Source organism: Panthera pardus, unplaced genomic scaffold, assembly GCF_024362965.1.
Source record: "Panthera pardus isolate Hobbes unplaced genomic scaffold, ASM2436296v1 HiC_scaffold_15, whole genome shotgun sequence".
Lineage (NCBI taxonomy): Eukaryota > Metazoa > Chordata > Mammalia > Carnivora > Felidae > Panthera > Panthera pardus.
The window spans coordinates 35,914,828-35,935,241 of NW_026526710.1; the positions used below are offsets into that span (position 1 = coordinate 35,914,828).

General features: G+C 41.0%; 1 protein-coding gene across 1 annotated transcript in view; it reads right to left on the bottom strand.

Moving 5' to 3' along the window:
- Positions 1-374: 374 nt before the first annotated feature.
- Positions 375-20,414, bottom strand: part of NDC80 (NDC80 kinetochore complex component) — a 62,020-nt gene continuing 41,980 nt past the window's right edge. Inside the window, exons 14-17 of the mRNA XM_053902477.1 lie at positions 17,076-17,168; positions 15,706-15,836; positions 13,343-13,445; positions 375-808 (exon numbers count right to left, since the gene is read on the bottom strand). Of these exons, the coding sequence (XP_053758452.1) occupies positions 671-808; positions 13,343-13,445; positions 15,706-15,836; positions 17,076-17,168 (465 nt within the window). The 3' untranslated portion in view covers positions 375-670. The remainder of the gene's footprint in view (positions 809-13,342; positions 13,446-15,705; positions 15,837-17,075; positions 17,169-20,414) is intronic.

The following is a 20,414-nucleotide window of genomic DNA, read 5'->3' on the forward strand; positions in this document are numbered from 1 at the left end:
CAAGATTATTTTATTATTTCTTCTGATTCTCACATTCCATATTCTTCTGCTTATTTCAGAGTAATGGTAGCATGAAAACAGAAAGATTCTTGGCTCTGAATAAGGAGTGAGTTGGACCATGTTTTTAGTTAAAGAGTCCTGACATTTGTATAGTTTATACCAGGGACTGGCAAACTTTGTGTAAAGGGTCAGATAGCATACATTTTTGGCTCTGCAGGCCATATGGTCTCTGTCTCCTATAATAAACACTGCCATTGTAGTATGAAAACAGTCAGATATGTCAATGAATGGGTGTGACCATGTGGTCCAGTTTGTTGACTCCTGGTTTAGATGAGAATAACTATCTTCTGACCACCTGAAGTTCAGTTGAGAAATCAGGAAAAAACACACTTTATTGATATAATTTTATTAACTCTGGGTACATAATACAACTAGTCTTTCACACCTAAAGACAACAATCCAACAAGTTATCATAATTTCAGGTTATACATACTTTAAATTAATAAACTAGGTTTATAAAAGATATAAAAATATTTCACAGGCTTGGGAAGATATGGTCATGAGACTTCATTGTAAGGAGGGGTATAGGCTATGTTAAGAGATTTTTCGAACCTACAAAGGACATTTAAAAATTTACACTTGTTAATAAAGTTCTTGCTTAATTTTATCTTCATTCATCAGAAGCCTTAAGTAGAGCAGCTTTCTTTTTATACTTGTCTCCAATCTCTCTAACATTTTCCAAGAGATCTTCAGACATGTATTCTTCGTATTCTCTATCAACTTTAGCAATCTGCTCTTCAAGATGTTTCTAGTAGAAACAATAAACAATTGTTAATATAAAAAACATTAATTTCTTTCAAAGAATTTAATTGTGAAGTGTACAAACAAGCATGTAACAACTGTTAAGGGCAGGAGTAAAAGGGATGCTCTTGAATCTCCTTTTGTGCCCTTTCCTAATCATTTCCCCAGAGCCAAACACTCTCCTGAACAGTGCTTTGCTATTCTTTATACTTTACCCTCCACCTCACACAGATATGTATGTATGTAACTCTAAACAATATACTAGTTTAGTGGTACCTGGTTTTAACCTTCATATTTACTGAATGATATTAAATATAATATTCTTTGACTTTTTTCCACCCAGTATTTTGATTCACTGATGTTAATGCAGATAGTTTCAGTTTATTTATGTACTGCTATATAGTTTCTACTCATGAATATATCAACATTTACTTATCCATTTTACTACAAACGAATTTTTATTGGTTCCCAGGTATGGTAGGCTGAATAGCAGCCTATTCAAAGATGTCCATGGCCTAATCCCCAGAGCCTGTGAATATGTTATCTTTACACAGCAAAGGAATTTTACAGATGTGATTATGTTAAGGATATTAAGAAAAGGAGACTATTCTGCATTGTCCTGGTGGGTCCAATATAATCACAAGGGTCCTGGTAAGAGGTAATCAGCAGTGTGAGAGTCAGAGAGAAAATATAAAGACAGAAGAGAGGTCAGAGGGGATAGAAGATGCTGTGCTGTTGGCTTTGGAGATGAAAAGGGCACAAGCCAAGGAATGTAGTTGGCTCTAGAAAATGGAAAAAAACCAAACAGATTCCCCTCTAGAGTCTCTAGAAAGATTGTAGCCTGGGAGGCCCATTTTATACTCCTGACTTCCAGAAATATAAGGAAATAAATCTGTGTTGCTTTAAGCCATTAAGTTGGGGTAATTTGTTATAGCAGCAACAGGAAACTAATATAGGGTGTTTTCTCATGTGAATGATGGTTTAATGCTTTTGATATGGTGTGTGTACTTGCCAATAACCGGGTTGTTTTTTTACTATTTCAATTATACTGTAACAAATTACAATATGCTAGATGGCTTAAAACAACAGGAATTTATTCTCTCATAGTTTTGGAGGCTTAAAGTCCAAAATCAAGATGCTGGCAGGGCCACTCTATTTCAAGGCTCTAGGGAAGAATCCTTTGCCTCTTACCAGCTTCTAGCAGTTCTGGGTAACACTTACCTTGCAGGTGTGTCACTCTAATTTCTGCCTCCATGTTCGCATGGACTATTATAAGGACATCAGTCCCTAGATTGAGGGCCTACTCTAATCTAGTATGACCTCGTCTTAACTACTACATCCACAAAGACTTTATTTTCAAATAAGGTCATGTTATGAGATTCTGGATAGACATGAATTTTGGGGGGAATACTAGCCAACGTAGTACAGTACCCCAGCACACAGTGTAAAAATTTAATTAAATACCTAGAATGGAACTGTACCATTTTATTGTCAAATTGTTTTCTAAAATTGTTAACATCAATTTAAAACCTGAGCAGTATAAATAAAAACTTGCAATTCTCCATATTCTTGCTGGCATTTAGTATTCTCAAACTTTTTTTTTTGCCAATTTCTTAAGGGTGGGAAGTGGTGTATCTTTTCATATGTTTATTGGCCATATTAGCTTTCTGTGAAATTCCCATTCAAGTCTTTTGCCCACTTTCTGCACTTATTTTCCAGAGGTCATTATGTATCTGGATGTTAATTCTTTATTAGTTGTTTTTTTTTTCCCTTTATTTATTAAAATTTTTTTTTAATGTTTATTTTTGAGAGAGACACACACACACAGAGAGAGAGAGAGAGAGAGAGAGAGAAAGCACGCACAAGCAGAGAAGGGGCATAGAGAGGGGGAGACACAGAATCTGAAGCAGGCTCCAGGCTCCAAGCTGTCAGCACAGAGCCAGATGTCAGGCTCGGATTCACAAGCTGCGAGATCATGACCTGAGCTGAAGTCAGACGTTCTACTGACTGAGCCACCCAGGTACCCCTTCCCTTTATTTATCTGACAACGAGAGCGAGAGCAAGAGCAAGACTGCATGAGCAGGGGAGGGGCAGAAAGAGAGGGAGACAGAGAGAGGATCCCAAGCAGGCTCCACACTGTCAGCGCAGAGCCCAACACAGGGCTTGAATCCACGAGCCAGAGCTGAAATCAAGAGTCAGGAGGGGCGCCTGGGTGGCTCAGTCGGTTAAGCGTCCGACTTCAGCTCAGGTCACGATCTCGCGGTATGTGAGTTCGAGCCCCGCGTCGGGCTCTGTGCTGACTGCTCAGAGCCTGGAGCCTGTTTCCGATTCTGTGTCTCCCTCTCTCTCTGCTCCTCCCCTGTTCATGCTCTGTCTCTCTCTGTCTCAAAAATAAATAAATGTTAAAAAAACATTAAAAAAAAAAAAAGTCAGGATACAACCTACTGAGCCACCCAGGTGCATCCCTTTATTAAGTTGTTTTATTTTTTTTTTTTTAATTTTTTTTTTAACGTTTATTTATTTTTGAGACAGAGAGAGACAGAGCATGAATGGGGGAGGGGCAGAGAGAGAGAGGGAGACAGAACCGGAAGCAGGCTCCAGGCTCTGGGCCATCAGCCCAGAGCCCGACACGGGGCTCGAACTCATGGACGGTGAGATCGTGACCTGAGCTGAAGTCGGACGCTTAACCGACTGAGCCACCCAGGCGCCCCTATTAAGTTGTTTTAAAAAATATCATCTACTGTTTTGTGGCTTACCTTTCCACTCTTTATGTTTTGATATAGAGATCTTAATTTTAACAAAGCTGAGTTTATAAATAATTTGTGGTTTGTACTCCTTGTGTCTAATTTAAGAACTTTACAACTCCTGAGGTGTATATATAGTGCCCGTAATTCTTCTAAAAGTTAAAAATTTAGCCTCATGTTAATTTCTTAATCCATCTTGAAGGGATTTGTTTCTAGGGTTTAAGGTATGAATCCCAACTCCGTTAATTGAAAAATTCATTTCACCCCACTGGTTTGCAATAGTACCTCTCTCATAAATCAGTTTGTCTTTGCTCATCATCTATTTCTGTACTCTGAATCAGAGAGACTGGTTTATATGCATCAATACTACAATGGATTAGTTATTATAGCTTAACAACAATTTTTGAACATCTAAACAGACAAAAAAGATTTTGTGCCCCTTAAGAAGGAAGGAGTCTACAACAGGAGTCAGAAACCTCTTCCCGAAAAGGGCCAAATAATTTGGCTTGTGGACTGTATGTAGTTTGCTGTCTCCTAGTCTAGAATACCAAGCCACATGAGGACCTACATGAGGCTCAAATCAGCAACTGCTCAAAGAAACGCTTTGCCCCAGGGGAAAAATATCCCATCTAAAGATACCGTTAGATACAAACTCCTGTTTTCTTCAAACTTCACCAATTGTAAAATTTCCCCATATTAGGTTTTAAAGATGATTGGTAGACTTATGTGCTCGTTCCATACTTGCCAATTATGTGCCAACCATTATATGTTGTGAATGAATTTTTCTTTTAGGCATCTATTATACATTATCCTTTGGAGAATGAGAAAGTAATTACTCAAATAGTTTTCTGGTCTCTGGTTCAAAGTTAACAAATTAACTGGTTGAAAAAGAATCCATGGAAGGTTATAGAGCCATTAAGTGGCTGAATTAGGAAGAAGTAGGTAGAATCCAGGTTTAGTGATGTAGGATCCAGCATGTTTTTCCTAGTTCTTAGGAAAGTGAAGAGCACTGGCAAACAAGGAAATGCAGATCAATGTCTTTTAGCAGAAAGAGGGGAGGTAGGATATTGAGAAGGAAAGCCGGCAAGAGAGGATAAAAAAGGGGCCAGCCAGATGTTGAGGCAGACACTCCTCTTGCATGCTTTTGGCTTCTGTAATCTTGCTTGCCTCTTGCATCAGCCAACTGTCTGCATAACACAATTGGTAGTGACCCCCCATGCAGCCAATAAAATGTTTCCAAGCACCCAGAAGCTAGTCAGGCATAAAAGAAGGCCAGCACCAGGGCTCAGGTGTTAGCCTTTGGAGAGGAGTTTGCTGGGCTGGCACTGGTACAAAATAATCTGTCTTTTCTGATTCCCTGAGTGCATGTTGCTTCCCTCTAACTGGGTGCCAAGTATTTGCTGTAACATTTTTGGTGCGTTGGCCAGGAAGTCGACAGCCACACTGGCCTGTTGAGCCACCACTGTTGGAGGCCAGCGGAGAGGCCACTTATCACCAGCCCATGTGACGGAAAGGAAGGCATATCCACGGGTGATTTCAGTGGACCCCGACCCTTGCTGGGCCTGACAACAGCCGGCCACCACTGCGCTTGAACGGACTCCAGGGGAATAGAAAAGGCCTGTTTCAGGATGTCAGATCGGTAAGTGTCCTGGGGACATCAGAGCGAGTTCAGGCTCACTCTAGAGGTGAAAGGGGAGCTTGATCACTTCCCGGGCGACAGAGGTACCACACAGAACAGGTAAGTCTTGGGTGAAGTCTGTAATCTGTCTGAATGTGTGTGTTGAATGCCTGTGCTCCACGGTTTTGGCTACAGAGCTTGAGTGGGTCCTACCCTGAAATTCCGATGACCTCATATGGCTCAAGGCAGGATCCAAGTCAGGGGTTTATACTGACCTGCCAATACTAAGAGATGTCTAATCCCCATGAGGGGAGTGGCCAGGCAGATAAAACAACCTCTTCTCTAGTGTTTGTCTTGTGACACCGTACATTGGGAGGGACCCATCTAGGATACTAGGACTGGGGGAAATTCCTCAAAACCAACTGTTTTGGAGTATATGATTAAGAATTTTAAAAAGGGATTTTCAGGTGACTATGGGGTCAAATTGACCCCCGGGGAAATTACACACCCTCTGTGAATTAGAATGGCCTACGTTCGGTATATGCTGGCCCCCTGAAGGCACCCTAGATGTCCCCACAGTCCGAGCTGTTTATAAAGTAGTTACTGGAGACCTGGGCCGCCAGAACCCATTCCCATACATCGATCAATGGCTGGAAATAGCCCAAGTCAAGCTTCCTTGAGTCCGGTTCTGCGTTAATAGTAAGGGACAATGAAGGGTCTTAGTGCCACGGGCCGAGAAGAAGACCTCACAGCAGAAAAAATTGCCCCCCATCCTCCAGGAAAATTCAGAAGTTCTTCCATTTCCACCACCATATGCCCCCAGCACCCCATCAATTGAGGGAGGGAAACCTCGCCTGCCTGACAGTCTACTCCCGTCAGTCTTGTCTCTGCCAGCAGCCAGTCCACCCCAACCAGACACCTGAACCGGTAGGAAGATGCCTTAGGTCAACAGCTCAAGGTCCAAGGTCCCTAATGGTAATTCAGATGCCACTGTGGGAGACTAGGGGAGACTAGGATGCCACTTACGGGATCCTATAAGAGGGGGGATCAATTTTCTACTACCAACCATTCTTCACTACTGACCTCCTCAACTGGAAACAGCACATACTGCCCTACTCTGAGAAGCCGCAGGTGATGATAGATCTCCTAGAATTCATATTTCAGTCTCACTTCCCTGCTTGGGTTGACTGTAAGCAGCTTCTGCTCACCCTTTTCAACACAGAAGAGCACCAATGAATAGTCACCGAAGCCAGAAAAAGGCTCCAGACTCAGGCACCAGATGGACAACTAGACTTTGAGGCTCGGGCATGGGAGGCTATGCCCGAAGAGAACCCTGCTGGGACCCCAACACAGAAGTGGGAAGGGCCAGATTAGAAAGATACTGACTCGCTTCCCTCCAAGGGGTAAAAGCAGGGGCCAAAAGCCCACCAACATGGCAAAGGTATCTGAGGTCCTAAAAAGCAGAAGAGAGTACAGCTGACTTCTATGAAAGATTACGTGAAGCCTTCAGATTTTACACTCCATTCGACTCAGAAGCCCCCCAAAACCAGCACATGGTCAATATTACCTTCATGGGATAGGCCCAAAGTGACGTTAGACAGAAGTTCCAAAAATTGGAAGGATTCTCTAGAAAGAATCCCACTGAACTATTGAAAATTGCCAACAAGGTTTTTGTAAATTGGGATTGAGTTGCTAGAAAGGAGGCAGACCAAAGAGTGAAACAAAAGGCAGCTCTGCTGGTCACAGCCTTGGGGCGACCATCCCCCCTAGAAGGGGCCCCACGGAAACCACAAGGGATTCAAGAACAAAAATGAAGGGCGCCACGGGAACAGGATCAATGTGCCTACTGCAAGGAATCTGGACACTGGAAAAATGAATGCCCCAAATGCCAAAAGGGAAAAAAAACCCAAAAACTTCTGCTCCAGCCTGCCACTACTAACCAGAACCACCCAAGGCTGACCTGATTGGACTGGCAGGAGTGGACTCTGATTAGGAAGAAATGGCTTTATCCAACTGGACCCCCATGAGCCCATGGTCAAAATGAAGCCCAAGGCCAGACAATAGACTTCATGGTCGACGCTAGGGCTGAACACTCTGTGTGACACAGAAGGTGGCACCTCTCTCTGGTCGAGAAGTCACCATCATAGGAGTCACTGAGATGCAAACCCGAAGGACATTTTGTGGTCCCCAACAATGCCAGCTGGGTGGTCACCAAGCAGTTCATGAATTCCTGTATCTACCTGACTGCCTGGTCTCACTGTTATGTAGAGACCTCCTTGACAAGTTGGGTGCAGGAATATCCTTCACTTTGGATAGAGAGATACAATTGTGCCTAAATGAAAAGACCCAGCCCATGATTTTGTCCCTGATGATTCCACGAGAAGAGGAACGGAGATTATACACTTCCCCTCCTAGTGAGCCAACTGCGGCCCCCAAGCTAGAAGCTGAATTCCCTTCAGTTTGGGCAGAAGGAAACCACCATGGTCTGGCAAAAAAAACACCCCCTAATATTAACTGACCTAAAGCCAGAGACTCAACCAGTCAAAATACACCAATATATGGTCCCACGGGTGGCACACCTGGGGATCAAGACACACTTGGACAGTGTACTCAAATGGGGACTTCTAAAATGATGTCAGTCCCCATGGAATACTCCCCTGCTGCCTGTGAAAAAGCCTGGGACAAATGATTACCGCCCTGTACAGGACCTAAGAGCAATTAATGAAGCAGTCATCACACTGCATTCAGGGTTGCCTAACCCATACACTCCACTAGGACTCATACCCTCTGAGGCAGGATGGCTCACATGTCTGGATTTAAAGGACATCTTCTTCTGTCTCTAGCTAAGGCCTAATTGTCAACTCCTATTTGCCTTTGAATGGGAAAACCCTACCACAGGGGCACAGGAACAATTCATTTGGACTAGGCTGCCATAAGGATTCAAAAATTCACCAAACTTGTGGGGCGCTGCCATCTGACTTAGCCAGGTTTCCGGGATGGGACTCCTCCAATAAATAAATGGACAATTTCCTGCTAGCCAGTTGCATGCAAACCAAAAGCTGGGAGGAACCAGGGCCCTACTCAGGCTACTATCAGAGGCGGGATACTGGGTATCAAAGAAAAAGGCACGAATCTGTCAACAGGAAGTTAAGTATTTGGGCTTCAAAATTACCCAAGGTAAATGGATGGTGGGAGCCAAAAGGAAACAGGCAGTCTGTGCCATTCTAGTTCCCACTACCCGTGGGCAGATCTGAGAGTTCCTGGGAGCAGCAGGATTCTGTTGAATATAGATCTCAGGGTTCTCGGAGTTGGCTAGACCTCTATATGAAGCACTAAAGGGGGGGAAGAAAGGGCACCCCTTTTTTGGGACCCTAATCAAGAAGAGGTATTCAAGACCATAAAAACAAAACTTACAGAGGCACCAGCCTTGGGACTCCCAGATGTACCATGAGACTTCAACCTGTTCGTACATGAAAGCAATGGGGTAGCCCTGGGGGTTCTCACCCAGGAATTTTGTTGGACCTTGGCAAAGACCAGTGGCATACCTTTCAGAGCAGACTGACTCAGTTGCAGTAGGATGGCCACCCTGTTTGAGGGCCCTGGTAGCCACCACACTTTTAATCAAGGCAGCAGATAAACTCATGTTGGGACAAAACCTAAACATTAAGGTTCCCCATTCTGTTATTACCATGATGAATGCCAGAGGGCAACACTTGCTAACTCATGCTGGGATGACACAATATCAGGGACTACTATAGGAAGACCCATGAATAAGACTGGAAGCCGTAAAAACTCTAAACCCTGTCACTTTCTTGCTGGCAGCGGTGGGGCCCCCAGAGCATGATTGTTTAGAGGTACTTGATGAAGTATATTCTAGCTGACCCGAACTATCAGACAGGCCCTTACAAAATCCTGACCTCATCCTGTACACTGATGGCAGCAGCTTCATGAATGAAGGCAAAAGACATGCCGGTTATGCAGTAATCTCTGATTTTGAGGTCATAGAAGCAAAGGCCCTTCCACAAGGGTGGTCAGCCCAAAGAGCAGCTGTGGGCCCCAATGAGAACACTAGAACTCAGTAAAGACAAATGGGTCAACATACACACTGACTTGTGCTATGCCTTTGCCACTTTACATATACATGGGGCTCTCTACAAGGAGAGGACTTTTGACCGCAGGAGGAAAAGAAATAAAAAATCGGGAAGAAATCCTGAAAATATTAAGTGCAGTCTGGGAACTAAGGGAAGTAGCAGTCATTCACTGCAAGGGACACGAAAGAGAAAAAGACTCAGTGGCAGAAGGAAATGATGGGCAGACGTTGCAGCTAAACAAGCAGCAGGAGAACAAACACCTTCGAAAATCATGCTGGTCCTGGAACTGCCAACTTCTCCAAGGTACACAATCCAAGAAACAAAATGGCACAACAGGAAAAGGGAAGCCAGACAAAAGAAAGATGGTGGGTACTTCTAGACCAAAGAGTATATATATGGGAACAGCTAGCCCACCAGGTGGCTCTCCCAAAAGCATGAGCTCACCCGCCTAGGAAAAACCGCCCTTGAAATCTTACTGAGCTGTTACTATGTAATTGCTCGACTCCCATCCCTCTGTACCTCGATCTCTCAACACTGCCCCTCTGTGCTCAAAATAACGCTAAATAAGGCCCTAATGGGCTCATGGGAATCTAATGCTGTGGTCAAGCATCCTTTGAAGATTTGGAGGTGGACTTTACCAAAATAAGACCCAGTGGAGGATACAAATTTCTTCTGGTATTCATCTGCACATTTTCAGGTTGGGTTGAGGCCTACCCCACACGCACCGAAAAAGCAAGAGAAGCCACTAACGCTCTGCTAAGGGGTATCATTCCCAGACATGGAATGCCGTTAACCATAGGCTCAGACAACGGCCCAACCTTTGTGCCCAAGGTGCTGCAACAAGTCCAAAACCCTAGGTATCCAATGGAACTTACATGCAGCCTACCGGCCCCAGAGTTCAGGGAAAGTGGAATGTGTGAACCAGACCCTTAATTAGCCATGGCCAAACTATGTCAGGAAACTAACTTGCCCTGGCCAGATATACTACCCCTAGTTCTCTGAATATGCTGTACACCACAGACAAAAATAGGATTCTCCCCTTTTGAGATCCTATACAGAAGACCCCTCCTACTAGTCAAATTCAGGGGACACTTGACAGAGCTAGGGAATTTGGAAATACAAAAACAACTAAAAGGATTAGGGAAAACTATATTTGAGATACATAGATGGGTGACAGACAAGATACCCATTTCCCTAGGAATAACTGTACACCCTCAAAAACCTGGGGATCAGGTTTGGATAAAAGATCGGCAGGGAACCAATGAAACCTACCTGGAAGGGACCCTATTTAGTTGTGCTAACCATGCCCATAGCCCTCAAGGTTGCAGGACTAACTGCCTGGATCCACTGTTCATGAGTAGAGGCAGCCCATCTGTCACCTGATAACCACTTGGAATGGAAAGTAACTGCTAATCAGAAAAGTCCTCTACAGATCACCCTTAAGAAGATGGCAGACGATAAGCAGCCTGCGGCCAACACCTGAGAACACTCTATAATCAGAAGCTTAAGGAAATCATGAAGTGACCTAAATGAATTACAGCAACTCGTTCTCTCAAATTTCATTGTCATCCCTATTTCTCTTTCCATACTTGTTGTTATACTCTTTGCTGTAGGGGCCGACACAAGTTATTCCTGCAGGTTGGCAGCTCAGTCACAAACCCTTGTTTAGCCTCCCTCTACTTATTAGTGTCAGGATGCCTTATTCTCCTTAGCTGTATATGATCTGAGTTGTGATTGATGTCTTTCTCTGCATGTTTGTTCTCTGCCTTTATAACTGTCTCCTACCTCAGGATGGAATCATTCTCTCCAATGCTGAATCAGCCTTGTCTCCTATCCCTGTTGCACATATACCTGTTCCTAACATGCTCAAAAGGAATCTTCTCCACTTACCAACCGTGTACTTGTTCCACTTACCACTGCCACTCTTGGAACCTTCCTCCCTGACTGGAGGGATGTGTCAAAGGATCTTCTGCTGTCTTTTGCCTCCATGAGGGAAAGCCCTACATTACAGGCCCAGTTGCCCTATTACTCCACTATCTCTTCCTCTGCTCATATTCCCTTCCTTATTCCCATTCCTTCTCTTGCTCCTCTGGCCATAAAAGATGAGATAATACCATGCCTCTGTGCCATTGTTTATCCCCACCTGCCAGACAGATGTTATAATACCAGGAGGATCACTACCTTAACAGGAATGGGAGAACTTACTGGATGGGAAAAATAAAAATAAGACGCTATTGGGGGCTGCCTGATCCAATCTGCTCTGATGTTCTCCATGCCTGTTGGGTCACCGCTAACCCAACCTATTGGCCTTTGCCTAGACTTGAATTGGGCAGACCACCTGATTTAGATCCCTGTCTGCACCAGATGTTGAGTACAACTCATCGCCTCCTCAATGATACCAATCCCAGTCTGGCCAGAGCCTGATGGCTCTGTTTTCCACAGGCCCCCCGCCCCTTTAAGCAGCTACTCCAATCACACAGGCAACTGTAAATGTTACCCTATTAACTCCTCAACCACTTATTATCATAAATTATCCAAGGACCTAATGGATGACATAGAATGAGTGGCCAAATGTCTCGTGGTTTTACAGGATCAAGTAGACTCCTTAGCAGCGGTAGTCTTATAAGACAGGAGAGGGCTAGACCTGTTAACTCCTGAAAAAGGAGGACAGTGTCTCTTCCTAAATGAGTAATGCTGCTTCTATGTTAACCAATCAGGGATAGTGAGAGATATGGCCCAACAACTAAGGGAGTGGATCATCACACGGAGGCAAGAATTAGCAGACTCATGGAACTCTTGGAGCAACATATGGAACTGGGCATCCTGGATCCTCCCTTTAGCTGGTCTTCTCCTAATGCTTTTCATAGCCCTCCTGTTTGGTCCTTATATTCTCAACATGCTAACCAGGTTTGTTTCCTCTGGCCTAGAAGCTATAAACTCCAGATGATGCTCCAGTTGGACCATTATAGCTGTCATTACTCCCCATTGGATGAAGAACCCTACCTATCACACCCCTCCCTTTGACGCCCCTGTTCAGCAGGAAGAAGCCAGAATGGTTTTTGCCCCTCCTCCTGTGACAGCAAGGGGTTCCCTGGTCCCCACAAACTGATTTTCTCTAAGGCTACAGAAGCCTGAGAATCAAGAGGGGGTAATGAGAAGGAATGAGGGCAAGAGCAGATAAAAAAGGGGCCAGCCAGATGTCTGAGGCTGGATACTCCCCTTGCATGCTTTTGGCTTCTGTAATCTTGCTTGCCTCAGTTGCATCAGCCAGCTGCCCGTGTAGTACAACCGATAGCACCCCACCCCACGGTGCAGCCAATAGAATGTTTCCAAGTGCCTAGAAGCTAGCCAGGCATGAAAGAAGGCCAGCACCAGGGCTCAGGGCTCAGCCTTTGCAGGTGACTCCGCAGGGCTAGCACTGGTGCAAAATAAACAGTCTTTTCTGCTTTTCCAAGTGTGTGTCACTTGTCTCTTTCTGGGTGTCACGTATTTGCTGTAACAATACCATATGTTCTGTTTTCAATAAATGGAAGACTGTCAATGTGATATAATGAGTTTTTTCCCTCTTAATCCATTCACAATTGGAAATATATTGCCATCTAAAAAACTACCCAGGAATTTTAAAGTTTAGCATTTGCCTTGGCTTTTGGACTCCGTACAGCAGATTGGAGGAATAGTGTTATTGTTGAACTTTCAAGCTATGCTTCATGTTTCCTAAGTACTCTATTCAATATTTTATAAGTACTCTACATGAAATTAACAGAGAGGAAAAATATTTGTCATAACACATGTTCTTTCATTTTAGTGGATTCTAAAGTGTGTTGGTATGTTTTCTGTATGCAGAATGTGGCTTGGCACATCATGATATAATAAATATCATTATATGCTGTTTATGTGAAAAAAAGATTACTTTATGAAATGCACAGATGTCCCCTTACCATACCACTAAACAAGATTCTTCTGATAAATTTTCACTAGAACATATTTTCCATAGAAATGCAATTTATCATTTGTATCTGTAGAAGCAAAACGGAAATATCATTTTAAAAAGCTTTCTTAGCATGTAGGAGAGACCTTCATACACTTACCTCTACAGACCCTACATGTGTAGCAACCATCTCTAAAAGACGCTGCAAGTTATTTCCCACTTTTCGTCTTTCTTCAGTTGTGGTCTGCACAACTAGTTGGTATCTGTAGAATAAACAGTCTTGTTTGTGTTGCTTAGGAAAAAACTTAATGTATCAGTCCTAGTTAGCTCACTTCTTTTCATATTCAATAAGACCACGTTGTGATTGTATATGTGCTGTTTGCTTCTCAACCATTGAAACCAAAAAACATTTTCAAAGATCCTTTGCAAGCAACAAAACAATACAGCACCAAAACCTCATGCTTTAACATATAAAACCTGGGAGCAAATGGTCTTAATTGAATCTCCAAAAAGACTGTAAACTTAAGTGCTTTCAGGGGCAAGGCATTAAATACATTTGAATGGGGGAGTGGGAGTCTTACCTTTAGGCATGCAAATTCAAATTAAAAACAAAAACTGCAAGCCAAAAAACCCTTCAGCTGAGTTTTTTATCCCTAAACTACAAATAAGCAAATGAAGAGGTATGATTTTCTGAAGGGTTGTACTTCTAACCTAAAAGCGAAATTTTTTTAGTTGAGGGCCCCTTTATTGAAACTTTAGAAAAAAGAGCATATGGATTACCTATTCGGTATGTTGATTTTACATAGGTTGCACGAGAGAATTATATACAGAAAGGCAGAATATTCTTTCAAAAAGGGATGTCGCTATTTTAGTTACTGTTAATAAAAAATGTGGCTAAAACTTTTCCTATGTAAGGTTTAAAATAAGGGAAACCAAGAGAGAAAACTTGACAGTGTGTAATTTGATAATGAAGAACTTCTAAGAAATGTAACATAATATATACAGTTATGCTGCTTGTTTGGAAATATGTATTTGTTCCAACTGGACTGATATATTATGTAGCAATTTGAGCATAATGCAAAATTTGTATTTGCTTATGCCATTTCCTTCCTTCCTTTTTTTTTTTTTTAAGTTTATTTATTTATTTTTATACTCTCTACACCCAACGTGGGGCTCAAACGCACAGTCCTGAGATTAAGAGTTGCATGCTCTTCCAACGGAGGCAGCCAGGCATTCCTATATGCCTTTACCTTCTTGAGAAACACTAAGTGAACGTAGAAAGCTGTACTCAGCTGAATCCAGATGCAAAGGAATACACAAAACACATTAGCCCACAAATGTGTGTGTGTACCAGCTCTGTCAGTTCATTGCATTGTGTGATGAGCCACATGCATCCACATCTGGTGTTAAATATTTCCATCTGAGGGGCACCTGGGTAGATCAGTTGGTTAAGTGTCCGACTTTAGCTCAGGTCATGGTTTGTGAGTTCAAGCCCCACACTGGGTCTGTCAGTGCAGAGCCTGCTTCAGATCCTCTGTCCGCCTCTCTATCCATCCCCAGCTTGTACTCACTCTCTCTCAAAAATAAATAAAAACATTAAAAAAAAACTTTCCATCTGATTTTAGGTAATCCTCCTTCCACCCCATCTCAATAATTTACGAGCTGCAACCTTTTGAATGCTCATTTCCATAGGCAAACTTCAAGTCTTTTTAAGATAAAGTGCCATATTTATCATAGCATTTATGTATTTCTTAACCATTTACAATGTGCACAATTGTGCTAACATTTTTGTTAGGTCCCTATCTTTTGTTTGTGTGTCACTGACAGAGATTTTGAGTGTTGTGCCCTAATCCCAATTTTCCTATAAATCCTGATTTTTTATTGCATGATTTTGTGGTGCCTATTATGAGGACACAAGTTGTGTTATAGAACGATTGTATGATTTATAGTATATAGTTTACTATATAATACATGTGATCTCTAGAAAGTATACATATCTTAAAAATACTAACAAATAGCCAAAGTATTTAAATTGATTTAAAATTTTATGTTGTTTTCAGGGTTTAAAAGTTATTTATTAATTAGATCTAAAAATAAATGATTCCTGGGGCACCTGGGTGGCTCAGTCTTGTTATGCATCTGACTCCTGGTTTCGGCTCAGGTCATGATCTCACTATTCATGGGATGGAGTCCTGCATCAGGCTCTGTGCTGACAGCATGCAGCCTGCTTGGGATTCTCTCCCCCTCTCTCTTTGCCCCTCCCCTGCTTGCACGCATGTGTTCTCTCAAAATAAATAAATAAAAACATTTAAAAAGGAATGATTTTTTATAATAGTTGCAGAATATATTTGTTTAGGGACAGTATCTCAAGTTATAAGCTGCTTTCATGTAAGTACTGTTCATTACTCCTTCTCCCCCAAATAGCTCTATAATATAAATCAAAGCAAATAAATGAAGATCTAGTAAAAAGTTAAATAATTAACCTGAAAATACACATTATAAATCTTGGTGACATAAACTTACTCTCGCTGAATAGCATCTAATTCATTCATAGCTTCACTGAGGCCCTCGTTAACAGCACTCTCCAGCAGGTGCTTGTGCTTCTCCAAGGACTCCAGCTCATTGGCACATTTTTTGTCCTCTTCTTCAGCTTCCTATCAAGATAAAGCCACCCTTGTGGTTTCTGATACTCAAGTTCTATATACTCCATATACTATGTATACCCCACGTACCATATATATGTGAAGCACTGAAAAAAATCAGGTTGCATCACCATTTGTATTCTCAGAATGTGTACTATTTTACATGTAAGAGACTTTAAAATGCTCCGTTGGGAATTTTATAGTGTCAACCTAAATGCAATCTAAATGTGACCTTCTCAACAGGACTGTATAGAATTCACTCAGCAGTATTTTCAAGTATGTACTACAGGAAATCTTATGATACTGATTTGAATTTTTCCTATGATCATCAAAAAGGCCTTTTATATAGGCAAAAATGTGGGTCACTTTCATACTACTTTTATTTCACAAGTGTATTAATTATGCACAGGCAAAGGAGCTCAGGGTCATCAATTCTTAGGTTTCTCAAAATGAAATATGAGAGCCTTTCACTGAAGTGCTTTAAGAGAATAAACTGAGGTACTGTCATGGAGAACATATGAAAAAATACAAATGATTACCAGTTGCCTCATATTTCACATGTAGATCACATTACCATGGCATATTTTCTAAAAATTTTACCCTGCCTAACAAAATGTATAGTCCCTAAACATAATACAGTACAAGGCCAAGAGATAAGTTTTCAATTCCTGCTACTTTTTTGGTGTAACCAAGTAAATAATATTGGTATGACTAAAATTTTCACCTAAATTGGATAGGTGGTAATGAACAGTCATATGAGTGCTTCCCTAAGTAAAATGCTGGCCAGAAAGGGGATGAATTAGAGGCGGTGGGAAATGAACCCACATTCTAGATTTCATACAAATGGTCTTTGAAATTTGGCCAAGATAGTCAGTTTGCAATGACTCTTTACAGGCTATCCCACATACACAGGCCTTACTGGAGGTTTATGCTTTAGGAGTACTTAACACTAAATCTCTATAAAAGGTAGAAGAGATTATTTTTAAAACATGTTTTGGTCTTATAAGCATGCAGAATCTTATAAGCAAGTCTAAAATATTAATTAGACAGTAAACATGTTCTAGGATATAACAGCCCAATTCCAGAAAAAAATCCTTTAAAAGAACAAAATAACTCTTTAAAATAAACTTTGGAAGATGAGACTAAAACACAAGTTATAGGATATGGCTTAGAGATTCAGTTAGATGTCAGAACACGTGAATATTATGACATAGTTTGGCTCACCTATATAGACTATGACAAAGTTCTTACCTTAACTTTTTGTTGGTAAAGATCATCCAGCTTTTGAACTTCTTCTTTCAGAGTTCTTACACCTCTCCTGCTTTCTGTTATCATTGTATTTAACTTGGGGAAAAAAAGTTTGGTTGAGAAATCACATCCATACATCAAAAACATCTTAATAAGTTATAGAACTTTCATATTATCAAGTCTACTAACTGAACCATGTTATTCTCACCTATCATTTATACCCCAAATTTATTATTCCCCAAAGAGGAATTTCAAACAACAAAAAAACTTATGTTTTTTAACATATAATACTTAAATGCAGAGTGGCATTGGTTAGGAATAAAAAATGTGGCTTAATTCTCAGTAAAATAATGATACCAATAACTTCTTCCACTAGTAGCTGTGGGAGTGTCTTTAAGCTCTATACTGTAACAATATTATACATATTACATATACTCTTAACATTTTAATATTAATTTATTAGTACATATAAGTTGTTTTTGCCCTCTAGTTTTGAAGTCTAGCTTTACTTAGACTTGATCTATTTTGTTAGCTATCTAGTTTCCCATTTGTTTACTTTCTAGGAGAAAAGAGAAGTATGAATAGTGATTTCATTGGATGTTTGCTAACTGGTTATTAGTCAGTGCTTCCTTCGAAAAAGTAATAAAGTAACCACATTTAGTCTTATTCAACTTTGAGCTTTAAGATCTGTTGAAACCAAAACTAAAGAAAAAAAAGTGTTTCCAAAGTTTAATTCCTGTCAACAAGTGCTAATACCAGGTGATACCAGTAATTAATACGGAACGTTTTCCAGCTAGACCAAGAAGGTATTTCTTGCAGGAAACAGAATATATCAAAATGTATAAATAAGCTGGATATATTTTTTTAAAGTTTATTTATTTTTGAGAGAGAGTGAGAGAGTGAGCGAGCACAAGCTGGGGAGGGGCAGAGAGGAGAGACAGAATCCAAAGCAGGCTCCAAGCCATCAGTGCAGAGCCTGACGTGAGGCTCGAACTCACGAACTATGAGATCATGACCTGAGTCAAAACCAAGAGTCGGACCCTCAACTGACTGCGCCACCCAGGCGCCCTGCTGGATCCTTCCTTAAAAGAACGATTCAACACATATATGAAGTTATAAAAAAATTATGTTTATATATATATTTGGGAAAAATTTAATGAAGCAATTGTTATTTGGTAACAGATAGGATGGTAAAATGACTACATATTTATTAAAAAAACTTGCATATACTTCACATTCAATTATCAAAGTCCGCTGGTAAGGAATATTCTTTTCCTATTTTACAAATGAGAAGAATTGGCTAGAATAAATGCTATTCGCTTAGGATCATGCAACCAGCATATGCCCCGAACTCCAAACTACATGTTCTACTAACTCCAAGGACTTTTCTATACCACCTGACTTTCAAGTTATTTTAAAGGATGGAGTTACTGAAGCTACTGTTGGGCAGGAAAAAATTTTCTCTGCCATTAAAATTCTTTTGGCTGATCTAAGAATTAAACTGACATGAGACCGATTATCAGGAGAGAATCAAATTTAATTTCGTATGTATGGGGAATCCACAAAGATATGAGATTCTAAAGACAGGCAAAATGATGTATGAGTGTTATCCTGAACTAAGGATAAGGGTAGGGGCCTGGGACTTCAAGAAAAGGACAGCAATTCATGGGAAGATGAAAAGAGTAAATGTTTGTTGAACAAATGTTTGCTGGGCCACACAGATACAATGGGACACAGAAAGGAATTTTAACAAAGGGACTTTGCTAAGTTCCTCCCTGTCTACCACCCCCAGTTTATATTATACTGTAGTTATCTGTGGTGATAGCTGTCTTCTGGGAGCAGATCCTTTAAATTCTTTTAGGCAGTTAGGGGATGGAGATCAAAGTTTCTGAGTCTTTTGGGCCTTGAATGTTTTCAGCTCTAAATAAGCTGCATGCCAAATGACACATCTTGGGACAATTTGCCCTTGGCCTTGACACTATAAACTTCCAGTCTAAAGACACGTTATTTCTGAAATAACTACTAAATTAAACAAGTTGTTGCATTAAGTTTGCCTGCAATAAGACCAATGGACACCCAAATAACCAGACTTCCACTAGGCTGTCATGTTTGGTCAAAATCATGTTTACTTATCTCTGAGCAGCTTCTACCTTCCATGTAAGCTTTACTAAAGTTTCATCAATTGAACATTCCCCTCTCCAGTTACAAAAATATACATTTCCATGGTGGCAAATAAGGAAAAGCTTAAAGAAAATAACAATTACCAATAATACTACAATCCCAAAGAACCACTATTAATATTTGGCATACTTCTTCTAGTATTTTTTCATTCATTCATTCATTCATTCACTCATTCATTCAATAAGCAACTGTCCAGCAGTTTATAAGCAAAGAAGATATCATTAGTTACTTTAATTAGATGATTTTTTTTCTTCTGTCATTGAGAAGACAGAAGCCACTAGAATAGAATCCCATCACTTCTTGCCTTCAGTCAACCCAACCAAAATATTTGTTTGAGACCTTTCCTTCTTCCTTCCAGTCAGTTTCAGGATGCAGGACACCCATTTTACTCATGAAGATAAGCAACACATTTAGCTCTTTTCTGGACCCCAAGCCTTCAAAGTTCTTCATGAACCATATGCAAACCCATCAATCCTTTTTGATCATAATTTTTTAAACTTTACTATCTTTCCCTTGAATGCACTCATCTTAAAAACAATTTTTTTAATGTTTGTTTATTATTGAAAGACAGAGCAAGACAGAGCATGAGCATGGGAGGGGCAGAGAGAGGAGGAGACAGAGAATTTGAAGCAGACTCCAGGCTCTGAGTTGTCAGCACAGAGCCTGACGCGGGGCTCGAACCCACCAACTGCAAGATCATGACCTGGGCCCAAGTTGGATGCCCAACCGACTGAGCCACCCAGGCGCCCCTGAACGCACTCATCTTTAAAACCAAACAACTCCCTCCCCCACCAAAAAACCCCACTGCACAAAAATGAAAACCTTTTCCATACACCACTTCCTATTATTCCATTTTCTTTCCTCAAACTTTTGTGATAGTCTAATTTGTAGTAGTTCAGAGAGTGTAGACTATTCATATTCTACAGCATCTTCCTCTACTACCATTAAACTTCAGTCTATAATAATATGCTTTCTGGCTCCTCTGCTTCACGAAGTTGCTTTTGCAGATATCACCAGTAACATCTCAATTACTAAAGTCAATGAACACCTTTCAGACTTAATCTTATTAGATATCTATCTAACATTTGTAGTTGCTGATCACTCCCTCCTGAAATTCCCTTCCTTGGTTTCTATGACCATGGAAGCTCCTAGTTTTCTCTT